The sequence below is a fragment of the Phyllobates terribilis genome, unplaced genomic scaffold (assembly GCF_046119375.1).
Source record: "Phyllobates terribilis strain yellow unplaced genomic scaffold, ASM4611937v1 Scaffold_1__5_contigs__length_1240528914, whole genome shotgun sequence".
NCBI classification, from domain to species: domain Eukaryota; kingdom Metazoa; phylum Chordata; class Amphibia; order Anura; family Dendrobatidae; genus Phyllobates; species Phyllobates terribilis.
In genome coordinates this window covers 537669596-537684415 of record NW_027362761.1, presented here as the reverse complement: position 1 = coordinate 537684415, position 14820 = coordinate 537669596, and the positions used below count along the sequence as shown (strand labels likewise).

The 14820-nt window shown below is 42.0% G+C and overlaps 1 protein-coding gene across 3 annotated transcripts in view; it reads right to left on the bottom strand.

Moving 5' to 3' along the window:
- Window positions 1-720: 720 nt before the first annotated feature.
- The window catches only part of LOC141268824 (von Willebrand factor A domain-containing protein 5A-like), a 110666-nt gene continuing 96566 nt past the window's right edge, over window positions 721-14820 (bottom strand). For all 3 annotated transcript variants that reach the window (XM_073680353.1, XM_073680354.1, XM_073680355.1), the window contains 2 exons: window positions 4687-4813; window positions 721-3129 (listed from right to left, as the gene is read on the bottom strand). In XM_073680353.1, coding sequence (XP_073536454.1) covers window positions 3050-3129; window positions 4687-4813 — 207 coding nt within the window. In that variant the 3' untranslated portion in view covers window positions 721-3049. The remainder of the gene's footprint in view (window positions 3130-4686; window positions 4814-14820) is intronic.

Here is a 14820-nt window from a genome sequence, read left to right as displayed (position 1 = left end):
AAAACCATTTCCGGTGACTAGAAGCTCATCAAGAGAATGCCAAGAGTGTGCAAAGCAGTCATCAAAGCAAAAGGTGGCTACTTTGAAGAACCTAGAATATAAGACATATTTTCAGTTGTTTCACACTTTTTTGTTAAGTATATAATTCCACATGTGTTAATTCATAGTTTTGATGCCTTCAGGGTGAATGTACAATTTTCATAGTCACGAAAATACAGAAAAATCTTTAAATGAGAAGGTGTGTCCAAACTTTTGGTCTGTACTGTATATATATGAAATTATATTAGGCAATGGCTTTTTCAGTTCTGCTTTGAGACACGAATACTTTATAAAGTGCCTGTCTGATTGCTTTGTATCTACTTGATATATAAAGGTTATATACAATTCAATATAAAAAAGACCATTATTTTTTTATATTTTTGTCAATTTTGATACAGATATACCTTGAAAAAGGCCTCATACAGCCGAATTGTTGGATGTAATATGTTTTCCACATGGGTGGATTTAATAAAGTTACTTTACACAATTGCTATGAGGGTGCCAAAGTTTTTTCTATTTCTTTGAAGATAACCTATGATTACACAGTAGAGCGTTCCTATTTTTCAGATTTCATTAGTTTCAGGCTCCGATTGAGAATTTGCATTCTGGACTCACGAGCTTCATGTTACAACGGATAGATATCTTTCTGCCATGGACACAGATGATCTGGACACCAAGAACTGACCGATAACTGCAGTTTAATGATGATTATAGGAAAAATGGTGCAGAACAATGCAACAATTCATTAGATCATGTTACAAAACAATCATATATTAAAAAAACATTAATAAATGGAACAGAGAGTCAACAATCTTCATCTTCTGAGGGTGCATTCTGGGCGGTTCTCTCCTTAGATTTTGTTCCTATTGACCATAGTTGACCCAATGTTGAATGGTCAGTGGATTATAAACAGATTTTAATAAAGAGTAATGCCACCCATCTCTAAAAAAGCCACACTCTATGATACATGGATGGCATTTGGTGGCCGCAAAGCCAAAGAAGGCGAACTTCTGGGATGCTCAAGAGTGGGGTTAGTGCAAATCGATTTGCATGTCCCATTCCAGCAGCCACAACAATTATCTGAGAATTCTGGAATGGGAGCGGTAAGGAAGATCTGCAGCTCTTCTTTTGATTTGCCGGTTTGCAAAGACGTCACATATACATCACGCCTCAACGATGACGTCATGCTTGAAGAGCTGTGACTACTGACAGATAAGAGGCCACACTCTTTCACCCATTACTCGGCCACACACCACAGTTGTGACGGATGGAATGGAGCTTGTGAATAAATTCTCACTAACTCTACTCATGAGACTTTTTTTTTTATCTCCTATCCTGGGTGGAGGACAAGAATTAGAGAATGACTGATGCCTCACCTTGTCTCAAGGAGTCTCCGTAAAATTAGAAAGAAGCATTTTGACAGGCAGGTTGATTATATACAAACAGATCAGCGCTCATTTACTGGCCTGTTTACAAAGGCTGATGAATATTGATGAGAACATTGTTAATATGATCGTCCTGTCCCAAAAGAGTATTATGTTATTGGCAGCTCATCTGCTGACATGCTGTGATTTGCTGCCAATAAGGACTCCTTCCGACGTCTGTGATCATCAGTCCAATCTTGGATCACAATGTGCGGACTGGCCACGTGTCTCCCAATCCCGAGAGTGTCCCACTCATAGAAATATATGAAGCTCTCTCGCTTGGGGTCGGGAAACGCACAGCCAGTGCATGCATAGCAATACGAGATCGGATCGATGATCACGGGTGTCTTAAGGAGCCCTGAAGATGATTTTTATGTCGGGATAAACAATCCACCTGACGAGCGCTCGTTGGTCTGGTTATTGATCACCGGGATGTTTGCACCGGCCGATCGTCGCCTCGTCTAAATGCTCCTTAGACCTCATTTAGAAATCAATTATTTATTTACGTGTTCTGTCCATGTTTTTTGCAATTTTAGTCCATGGTGCTATCCACATGTCCGTGTTTTTCTGAGGACCATGTGTCCACAAAAAATCATGGAGAGTCACAGAACAAAAATGACCCATTCAAGTCTATGGGTCTGTGAAAACCACAACCAGTACAAGAATGCAATCCATGTGCAATCTGTGTTCCGTCCATTTTTAACACTATAATGGGAAGGAGAAGCTTTGCAATTTTGTCTTTTGTCAGAGAAAAAAACAATGATAATGTTAAAAGTGGACACAATGACCAAACACTAATGGAAATATGTTCGTTGTTTTCACATGTGAGAAAAAAATCAGACGTCTGAATGAGGCCTCAAAGGTCATTGGAGTAGTAAAGAATTAGGAAACCATGGCTGCTTCCTTAAAAAATAACCGCACCACAACTAAAGATGTGCGGCAATGCCATACATAACTCATGGGGTTGTGGACCCATTTTTTGAAGTAAGGAGCCATGGTTTGTTTTTATTTGAAGTTTTTTTAAGTGTGATAAAAATACCAGTTTATCATGCAGTTCTAGGGTTTGGATATGGAGTGTTTTTTGCACTGCCCTTCTATCTTCTTAAGTGTTAGTGTACCCATAAGTACTTGGCGTGAACATTTTAGGTGGGGTTGCTCTTTACAGTTTAATCACATGCAGATATTGAAGCTCTTGTGTAATAAGAATATAACGAGAAGATTATAGTTTAGACCAGTGTTTCCCAAACCCCATCCTCACGGCCCCCCACAGGTCATGTTTTCAGGATCTCCTTAGTATAACACAGGTAACTGAAGTATCATCAAGGCATCAGGAATTCTCTCACCTGTGTAATACTAAGGAGATCCTGAAAACATGACCTGTGGATGGGCCGTGAGGATGGAGTTTGGGAAACACTGGTTTAGACTAAACCGTTGTATCTTTGGCTTGTGTCCTATAAGAAGAGTAATAAGGCACAGGGATATCAGCAAACTGAGCTCATAGAAAAAACGAGAAGCAGCAACGTTATTGAGGACGGCGACATCCCAGGATGAAGGAGGAGAAGCTTCCACCATCTTTATTCTTCATCTCACAGGCCGAACACTTTAGGATCCACAGAGGATTTCAGCAGCTCATTTCCGGCTCTGACAAACTGATCCAGAGAGGAACCTGGGAAAATAGGAACCATTCCCTGGTGAGGACTAGCGATAGCAATAGATACATTACACTGACTGATCCCTGCAGGGACCTGTATAGTCACTACAGGAACACTGTACTATACAGTCTTAAATCAGTGTAATGGGAATTGTTCTATTATGGATCAGTATTTCTGCCTCCATAGACTTATATGTGCAAAAATAAAGAAATTCGCCTTGAGAACATTTTGCTGAAAACTCACTCATCTGTAGCTCCTGTGTATCTAAAATAATAAAAATGAAGCAGGTTTATAAGAAGTGATAATTAAAATTGTCCTCTCATTTTGTGTATTAGGTCATGTCCCCACTATCAGTATTCAGTCAGTATTTTTTCTCAGGAGTGGGAGACAAAACCAGGAGTGGGTGATAAATGCAGAATTGGTGACTTGTTTCTATTATACCTTTTCTCTGATTGTTCCTCACCCGGTTTTTGTCTCCCACTCCTGAGAAAAAATACTGACCGATTACTGACCAAATACTGATAGTGAGGCCGTGGCCTAAAGCTTCTATGCAGACCTATGTGTCTCCATGGTCCACCAAATGTATCCGACAGCATATGGCAAAATGTAGGAATGTCTAGTCTATGTCTGCACTGAATAGAAGTTAGACAGTTTCAGTAACTCTGCCGATGTGTTTCTTTATTTATAAAATATTGGAACTTAATTTTTTATTTTTAAAACCTACCTTGTGGATGCAGCAGAAACTTAAAGAGGCCATACGATCAGGACATATTAATGACCTATAGGTTAGCATAGGTCATTAATATCAGAAAGGTGGAGATCTAACTCCTGACATCCCTACCGATCGATCGTCTGATACAAGCAGCCAAATGTAAACACATTGAACAGAGCAGCAAAGTGCAGCCCTATTGAATGTGTAGCAGCCGCTGCCGGGTTCTGCAGAACAGCTCCTATCCTTTATCCTTTTGAAGAGGAGGTGTTTTGCAGCAGTCAGCAGCAGCCGCTACACTCTGAATGCAGCTGTGTTTAGACCTGGCCAAAGTCGCAGTTTGTAATAGCTTATCAGCGGTACCAAATGTCAGACCTCCACCAATCTGATATCGCAGCATATGTCTTCGTTATGTCTTGACTAAACCACTTTAATTCCTTTATTGGGTGATTTATAGTAAGTAAACTGAATGGGAGTTAAATGTCAATACACTCATGTTGCCAAGTACTATAAATGTTGCCTTTTTTCTGCGGCGGTTTATAGTTCAAGCAAACTAAATGTGATTCCATGAAAACTCATGGCCACTGTGTGATTATAGTTATAGTTGAACTGTGCCTTTTTAGTAAATGTTTACCCCATTGGCTTCTATGGGGAAACTAAAAAATGCAACTGCGTTTTCACATGCAGAATTCCAGGGTTTCGGCACCAAAAAAATGCATATAAAAAGCTGACTCAAATCTGCACCAAAAACGCATAAAAAGGCAAAATACGCAGCAAAAAAAATAAAAAAAATGCTCATTTTTTAACATTCGGCACCTTTTGCTCTACATAAACACATAATTATCAGATTCTGAGATATTACCTGCTTTGGCCTTAAGCCAGGAGATGGCTTTTCCCTCCAGTAATTCCCATTCCTCTCTCTGGTCCAGACATGTTGCATGAAGCCAGATCACTGCCAGAACTGTCGCCCACACAGAGGGGTCCTTAGTCTAGTAATGATAAAAATATTAAAATTAAAATTATTAAAATTGAATATATTATTTACAGGATCAACTGGTAGGAAATGACCATTAAACTGGAGGACACCACAAAAATAACTATCTGTGTCCCAAAGAATTTAGAGGGAAGCTATATACAATATATATATAATAATAACTTTAAACAATCATTAAAAAGAACCTCTCACATTGGAAAATGCTATTTAGCTGCAGATACAGTGTTACTTTGCAGGAAAATGACGTTCCAATGCTGTCTGACCACTTTACTGAAAGTGCGGCTAACATGAGAAAATGAACTTATTTGCTCCTGGGAGCCACCAGTTTTCAGTCATTAGGGCGATGAAGGGAGCGATTGTAGTCACAGCTCACAGCACCACTCACTATACTACAAGTACCGCAGAACTGAGCCTTCATTGGGGGACACAGTTCCTGCCCCTGTTGTACCTACGTTGGGGTTTAAGTTGTTTTTGTTTCTTGTTGCTTCTCCTACTGCTTTCTCACTAACTAATTGGCTTCACGCCAGTTGGCGAGTGTACCCTTCCGGGGAGGAGCTAATTTATTTTGCTTAGCGTCAGCATCCTGGTGACAGTGGCATACACCCATGGTCTCCTGTGTACCCCGATGAAGGCTTAGAGAAAGCGATTTAACAATAAGTCCATTTTATGATATTGTCCATTCTTCTTAAATAAAACTAAGACCTTACTACTTCTAACCAATGTGACTGCCTACTTATGTAAATGTGTTCACTTTTGTCTTTTTTTTGTGAATGTATATATGAAATTCAATGTAAAGCAATCAATACTGCAATATCAATGAACTGCTATCAGGAAGTGAGTCAGAGTGTGGATGAAGCCACATGGCAGGGTAAGGACACCTGGTACTGGAGACTGAAAAGAACAAAGATAGAAGCATGAAGAGCAGTTCCTGGGAAAGATACCTGACAAAAGAGGAGCCTGAGTGGAGTCTGTAAAAAATTGCTGCTGAGTGATAAAGTGGTTGCAGTAGGCTCCAACACCAGTGTGAAATATAGCTGAGGAGGTGGGATACTATTTAATGGCAACAATTGTGAACGAATAAATTCTTTGATGGGTCATTGATCCAAGGAACTAGTCTGACTGCCATATGTGGAGCTGGGAAGGATTTTTTCCCTTAATATGGGCAAATAGCATCAGCCTCAAGGAGTTTTAGCCTTCCTCTGGATCAACGTGTTAGATTATAGATTGAACTTGACGGGACTTGTGTCTTCACATAACGTTAAAACTATGAAAGGACAGCAGTGGACGGCAGTGTGTGAGGCAGACGCATGGACTGTGTGTATGTGTCGCTATAAGAACATGTTTGCTGATGTTGGGAGGTAACAGCCTTATGGATACGCAGTGTATGTCTGAGGTGTATGTTTTGTGTTGTAGTCAATGGTATTCTGTGCTTTGTCGTCTAAGCACCTGAACCAGCTTGGTCATGGGGCAGGTGGGTCATGTTCCTTGGCAGGTCATACCCTGCTGGAGATGCCATCATCAGCCTGTTCCCTGTTGAAGTTTATACTCACTTAGATGTATTGTTGCAAAACAACTAAAAAAGAGAATTAGCAAGAGAGTAGTTTGATGCCAAGAGCAAGAGGTATAGCTACACCACGCGTGGTGCCTGGGGAACCCGATTTCAGCCTATGACAGCATCAGGCCTGGGTTTGTCCATCAGTATGGTGGCTGTGGGCTGGGGAGATGAGGAGCCCACATAAACAATACATAGTGACCCATAGCACAGTTCCTTTTGGGATCCATAGGTGAGACGTTCTGTATTGGTATTGCCTGGCAAGGCTTTGGGAACATATTTGGGCAGCAGATGGTAAGTTACAGAGGGAATCCTTTCTGCTTTAGAGTAGTGGTGTGAGAAGGAGCAGACTATCTAGCTGAAGCAGTCTGGGCTGAGACTGTTGTTAGGCCTGCAGGGAGACAGTCACCTAGAGCTGTGGGGACTGTGACATACGTCAGTCCAGAAGGGAGCAAAGGTGCATAGGTTGTGGGAGATTCTCAAATGGAAAATATATAGGTGGGTCGGGTGAGGGCTGACTTGAGTTTCAGATTGGGAGGAATTAGTGACCATCATAAAGCAGGAGACTGACTGCCCGGAGCCTGTGAAGTGGACTGAACGGTTAAGTCCTGTAGTGTATGAAGTGACTGGGAGAGCTGTATTGTGCAGCTTAGAAAAATCTCCCAGAGCTGGGTCTGAAGAATACCGGCCCAAAAGGGCATTTTTAAAAATATTTTTCTGATATTTTTTTTTTATTCCATATTAAAATAGCTATAATTGCACAAATTGTTCAAAGCTGCCTCTTCCCTAGTCTTTGACATGCTGGAGCAATGACTTGGCACTTCTGACTACTGCAGCCAATCATTGGGCTCAAAAGTTTTGCATTAACTACATTGGCATCAGTGCTGAGCCCAGTAACTGACTGCAGGGGTCATGTGCGCTACAGTCATGATGTCACCAGTGTGGCCTGTCAACAAAGACCAGGGGCAGTGATGGAGAGGCAGCGCCAGACCTTCGGTGGGTGAGTGTACCTTATTTTTAAAATCATATAGTGGAAAAAGCTATGGAAATCTCACTTCAGTAGGCCTAAAATAAAATGCAGTCCAAAGCAGGTTCACAGGATATGTGGGGGTCTGGTATATCCCTATCAGTTCTCAGACCCCTTTATTCACAAGGCTCATCCCCGCATTAACTCAGGACATTTGCACAATAGATGTGCTGCTCTCTTCCCAATACTAACTCACTAGCCGGCTACAGTCTGACATGAGGTATCTAAGCCCCTCCGCTTATAATCTGGTCTTACTCCTAACTCTGAGCCCATCCAACACTCACCATCTGCACGTATCACCTGTAACTTCAGCAAAACTGCAGCCATCATAACGTGTTAAGTTTTATCATAACTACAGACAGACACGAGTTACATCACTGGTGGTCACATTATAAGGACAAGTGGGGAATTGATGGTGAATACTCAGGTTGTCAGAACAGCCAATATACAGTGGGGAAAATAAGTATTTGATACACTGCCGAATTTGCAAGTTTTCTCATCTACAAAGAATGAAGAGGTCTGTAATTTTTATCGTAGGTACACTTCACCTGTGAGAGACAGAATCTAAAAGAAAAACTAGAAAATCACATTGTATGATTTTTGACCCCTTTACCCCCGAGGGTGGTTTGCACGTTAATGACCAGGCCAATCTTTACAATTCTGACCACTGTCACTTTATGAGGTAATAACTCTGGAACACTTCAATGGATCCCCCTGATTCTCATATTGTTTTTCGTGACATATTGTACTTCATGATTGTGGCAAAATTTCTCCGATATCACTTGCGTTTATTTGTGAAAAAAATGAAAATTTGGAGAAAATGTAGCAATTTTCAATATTTGAATTTTTATGCCCTTAAATCAGAGAGATATGTCGCACAAAATAGTTAATAAATAACATTTCCCACATGTTTACTTTACATCAGCACAATTATGGAACCAATTTTTTTTTTCTTAGGGAGCTATACAGGTTAAAAGTTGACCAGCAATTTCTCATTTTTCCATCAAAATTTACAAAACCATATTTTTAGGGACCACATCACATTTGAAGTCACTTTGAGGGGTCTTTATGACAGAAAATACCCAAAAGTGACACCATTCTAAAACTGGCACCCCTCAAGGTGCTCAAAACAACATTCAAGAAGTTTATTAACCCTTCAGGTGCTTTACAGGAATTTTTGGAATGTGGAAGAAAAAAATTAACATTTAACTTTTTTCACAAAAATGTTAGTTTAGACCCAATTTTTTTTATTTTCGCAGGGGTAACAGGAAAAGATGGACCCCAAAATTTGTTGTGCAATTTCCCAGGAGCATGCAGATACCCCATACGTGGGGAAAAGACACTGTTTGGGCGCATGGCAGGGCTCGGAAGGGAAGGAGCGCCATTTGACTTTTTGTAAAATTTCCTTGAATAATTAGCGGACGCCATTTTGCGTTTGGAGAGCCCCTGATGTGCCTAAACAGTGGAAACCCCCCACAAGTGACACCATTTTGGAAACTAGACCCCTGAGGGAACTTATCTAGATGTGTGGTGAGCACCTTAAACCCCCAGGTGCTTCATAGAAGTTTAGAACATTGAGCCGTAAAAATAAAATATTCACATTTTTGCAACAAAAATATTTTTCAGCCTCCAATTTTGCATTTTCATGAGGGTAACAGGAGAAATTGCACCATGCAATTTGTTGTGCAATTCCTCCTGAGCACGCCGATACCCCATATGTGGTTGAAAACCACTGTTTGGGCGCATGGCAGAGCTCAGAAGAGAAGGAGCTCCATTTGACTTTTTGAATGTAAAATTTGCTTGAATAATTAGCGGACGCCATGTTGCGTTTGGAGAGCCCCTGATGTGCCTAAACAGTGGAAACCCCCCACAAGTGACACCATTTTGGAAACTAGACCCCGCAGGGAACTTATCTATATGTGTGGTGAGCACCTTGAACCCTCAGGTGCTTCATAGAATTTTAGAACATTGAGCCGTAAAAATAAAATATTCACAATTTTGCAACAAAAATATTTTTCAGCCTCCAATTTTGCATTTTCATGAGGGTAACAGGAGAAATTGCACCATGCAATTTGTTGTGAAATTCCTCCTGAGCACGCCGATACCCCATATGTGGGGGAAAACCACTGTTTGGGCGCACAGCAGAGCTCGGAAGAGAAGGAGCTCCATTTGACTTTTTGAATGTAAAATTTGCTTGAATAATTAGCGGACGCCATGTTGCGTTTGGAGAGCCCCTGATGTGCCTAAACAGTGGAAACCCCCCACAAGTGACACCATTTTGGAAACTAGACCCCGCAGGGAACTTATCTAGATATGTAGTGAGCACCTTGAACCCCCAGGTGCTTCACAGAAGTTTAGAACATTGAGCCATAAAAATAACATTTTCACATTTTTCCCACAAAAATGTTTTTCAGCCCCCAATTTTGCATTTTCATAAGGGTAAGAGAAGAAATTGCACCATGCAGTTTGTTGTGCAATTTCTCCCGAGTGAGCAGATACCCCATATGTGGGGGAAAACCACTGTTTGGGCGCATGGCAGGGTTCGGAAGGGAAGGAGCGCCATTTGACTTTTTGAATGTAAAATTTGCTTGAATACTTAGCAGATGTGCCCCTGATGTGCCTAAACAGTGGAAAAACCCCACAAGTGACACCATTTTGGAAACTAGACTCCTCAGGGAACTTATCTAGATGTGCGGTGAGCAACCTGAACCCCAAGTGCTTTACAGAAGTTTATAACATGGAGCCGTGAAAATAAAAAAAATCTAACTTTTTCCACAAAAATTATGTTTCAGCCCCAGTTTTTTATTTTCACAAGGGTAAGAGGAGAAAATGGACCCCAAAAACTGTTGTGCAATTTCCCCTGAGTACGCCAATACGCCATATGTGGGGAAAACACAGTGTTTGGGCGCACGGCAGAGTTCAGAATGGAAGGAGCACTGTGTGACTTTTTGAATGGAAAATTGGCTGGAATTGAGAGCGGACGCCATGTCGCGTTTGGAAAGCCCCTGATGTGCCTAAATAGTGGAAACCCCCCACAAGTGACCCCATTTTGGAAACTACACCCCTCAAGGAGTTTATTAAGGAGTATAGTGAACATTTTGAACCCAGAGGTATGACACAGAATTTGATAACATTAGGTCAACATATTGAATAAGTTGTCATTATTCTTGAGCGCAAGTGTTCGTTACTTGAGTTTGCATCAGGTACACGGGTATGCACCATGTATCGCGGCTGCTCGAGTGACATGCTTGAGTCCACGCTCGCATGTTTCATGGTTATTAGACACCCAAAAGAAAACATGCAATCCCCGCGAGGTCTTTTTGGCCACGAAGCATCCGCGATACTGAGTGCATATCCGAGGACCCGATGCAAACTCAAGTAGTGAGTATTTCCATTCAACACTAGTCGCCATATGGTCATCTTTTTTTTTTTTTTACTTTTGAAAAAAAATCCTAGCCCAACCCTAACCCTGGCCCAACCCTAACCCAAACCCAACCCTAACCCAAACCCAACCGTAGCCCAACCCTAACACAACCTTAACCCTAGCCCAACCCTAACCCCAACCATGACCCTAGACCAACCCTAACCCTAGCCCAACCCCAACCCCAGCCAAACCCCAACCCTAACCCTACCCTAACCCTAGCCCAACCCTAACCTCAACCCTAACCCTAGCCCAACCCTAACCCTAGCCCAACCCTAACCCTAACACAACCCCTAACCCTACCACAACCCTAACCCTAGAGTTTATTTTTTACGCCGTTCCTTGTGCGGTATAAGTGATTAGATGACTTTATTCTTCGGGTCGGTGCGATTACAGCGATACCAGAATCATATTGGGTTTTTATGATTGACAGCAGTCACACACTAAAAGACGCATTTTTTTGTACAATCTAGTTTTTGCATCGCCATATTTTGAGAGCTATAATTTTGGCCGACAGAGTCATGTGACGGCTTGTTTTTTTGTGGGATGACTTAACGTTTTTATTGGTACCAGTTTCAGGCAGTGACATTTTTTGATCGCTTTCTATTCCGATTTTTGGGAGGCAGAATAAACAAAAAACAGCAATTCCAGAATTGTTTTTTATGCTGTTCTGCGTGTGGTAAAATTGATAAGGCAGCGTTATTCTTTGGGTCAAAACGTTTACAGCGGTACCACATTTATATAGTTTTTCTATGTTTTGGTGCTTTTACACATTAAAAGCTATTTTCTAGAAAAAATAGTATTTTGCATCGCTTTATTCTGAGAGCTATAACTTTTTTACTTTTCGGCTGATGGAGCTGTATGGCGGCATATTTTTTGCGGGACACGATGACATTTTCAGCGGTACCATTTTTATTAATATTCGTCTTTTTGATCGCGTGTTATTCTATTTTTTGTTTGGTGGTATGATGATAAAGCATTGTTTTTTGCTTTGTTTATTATTTTTTTTTACCGTGTTCACTGAAGGGGTTGACTAGTGGGACAATTTTATAGGTCAGGTTGTTCCGGACGCGGCGATACCAAATATGTGTACTTTTATTGTTTGTTTGTTTTTTTTCATAATAATATTTATTGATGGGTACATTATATTTTTATTTTTGGTGGATTATTTTTTAATTTTTTTTTTTTATATATATATATATATATATATATATATATATATATATATATTTACAATTTTTTTTCATTTTTTAACACTTTTTGGACTTTTATTTTGTGTCCCACTATGGGACTTTCACTTTTTTTATTCTGATCGCCTGTATAGCACAGGAATGCAGCACCATCCCTGTGCTATAAAGGATGTCAGTGCTGCAGAAGATATTTTGGTCATGCATTGCGCATGACCAAAATACCTTCCTGCTGTCTGGTGACCCGGATGTTGTCATGACACCGCTGGAGGCCGGGAGAGGAGGTGAGTATTGCGATCACCTTCCCTTGACCCCGCAATGTTGCGATCGACTTAAATCGCAGCATTGAGGGGGTTAATGTGCTGGGAGCTTGTGTGCGGGCGCGATCGCCATATGCCATAATAGTACGTCATTGGTCCAATTGGCCCAGGTCATCATGACGTACTATTAGGTCATACGTCAGAAAGGGGTTAAATAATTAAACTACATTTTATTGCATGAAATAAGTATATGATCACCTACCAACCAGCAAAAATTCTGGCTCTCACAGACCTGTTAGTTTTTCTTTAAGAAGCCCTTCTACTCTACACTCATTACCTGTATTAATTGCACCTGTTTGAAATCATTACCTGTATAAAAGACATCAGTCCACACACTCAATCAATCAATCACATTCCAACCTCTCCACCATGGCCAAGACCAAAGAGCTGTCTAAGGACTCCAGGGAAAAAACTGTAGACCTGCACAAAGCTGGGATGGACTACAGGACAATAAGCAAGCAGCTTGGTGAGAAGGCAACAACTGTTTACACAATTATTAGAAAATGGAAGAAACACAAGATGACTGTCAATCTTCCTCAGTTTGGGGCTCCATGGATGATTCTGAGAAAGGTCAGGAATCAGCCCAGAACTACACGAGAGGACCTGGTCAGTGACCTGAAGAGAGCTGGGACCACAGTCTCAAACATTACTGTTAGTAAGACACTATGCCGTCATTGATTAAAATCCTGTAGGCTATGCAAGGTCCCCCTGCTCACGCCAGCACATGTCCAGGCCCATTTGAAGTTCTCCAGTGACCATCTAGATGATCCAGAGGAGGCATGGGAGAAGTTTATTCGGTCAGTTGAGACCACAATAGAACTTTTTGGTATCAACTCCACTCGCCGTGTTTGGAGAAAGAAGGATGAGTACAACCCCAAGAACACCATCCTAACTGTGAAGCATGGTGGGGGAAATATCATACTTAGGTGGTGCTTTCTTCAAAGAGGACAGGACAACTGCACCTTATTGAAGGGAATATGGATGGGGTCATGTATCGTGAGATTTTGGCCAACAACCTCCTTTCTTTAGTAAGAGCATTGAAGATGGGTCGTGGCTGGGTCTTTCAGCAAGACAATGACCCGAAACACACATCCAGGGCAACTAAGGAGTGGCTCCGTAAGAAGCATTTCAAGGTCCTGGAGCGGCCTAGTCAGTCTCCAGACCTGAACCCAACAGAAAATCTTTGGAGGGAGCTGAAATTCAATGTTACCCAGTGTGACGATACAGAGTAAAATCTTAATTATGCCAGACTTACTTTCTGATGGCAAGAGCAGCATTCCTTTATTTTTATGTTGACTTTTTAATCTGTGTTCTTCTTTAGTTGATTAACACAGACTATTATTTGTATAACCCTGAATGTTATCTGCTCTTTGATTTTGAAACAATGATGTGTATTTAAAGAGCCCACTGTATACCAACTATGTAAATTGATTACCTCAAGCAATGATAGGTGAGCCCTGCACCTTTACCTCTGACATGCACACTTAGCTTTGGGGGGAGGAGGGTGCGAGCAGTTCTGCCATTCAGGGGGCTGAGCCCAGAGAAGCAGAAGGAACATGTGTTTTGTTGCAGGAATCAGACTTGGCACAGAAATTGGAACGAGACTTTACAAGGAGAGTCAAAGATCAGACTCTATGAGAACATCAGCTTGGAAGCTCGATTTTACCTAAAGAGACACGGATTTGTATTCTACATTCTAGCCTAAGGGTACCGGCCCTGACTGGAAAGATTCGGATCTGCTCCACTGACCATCAGAGAGACCATGGATGCTTTTGGGGAGTCCAGGAGAGGACGAAGAAGTCACCTGGCCCCCATGGATATGTTGTTTTGGGGTTGCTAGGAGGGACCCACCAGTCGCATAGAACTCATGGAGACATTTGGAGATGCCAGGAGGGACCCACCGGTCGCCTGGCCCCATGGAAACTCTTGGAGAGGCAAGATTTGGACCCCCGGGTCTCCTGGTCTTGTACCTCGATGGATTGCTAGCTTCCTAAGCTTACCGCTACGTTCTCTCTGTTGGGGCCTGCCAGAAGCAAGGGGCCACTGGTTGAGGTAGTCGGCCCTGGAAGTCTCCAAAGTCACTGCTGTTCTATCCCAGGAGGGCCAGTGGAAGGGTTAGACTGTGTAATGTTGTACCATCTTGGGCATTTGCTGGGACTGTTCTGTGTGTTTATTGTCCACTTTGTGCTTCAATAAAGTATTGCCACGCTGTTTTCCCTCACCCTATGTCGTCTGAGTAGCGTTGTGCCCACGGAAGACTCCGGGTCTTCACATTTTTGGTGGCAGCAGTGGGATACTACTCAGCCCAGCAGATCTGGGGGAGCAGCAGGTGACTGGTGTTAGCACACACAGTGAAAGGGTTCCACAACCAGGGAGGCATGTAGACAGACCAAGCAGACCATAGGTGAGGCATACACAGCGGGTTTCGGATGCTATCATGTCCAACCCCACCAGCCTGGCCTTGGGAGGAAGACCAGAGAGGATATACAACAGCA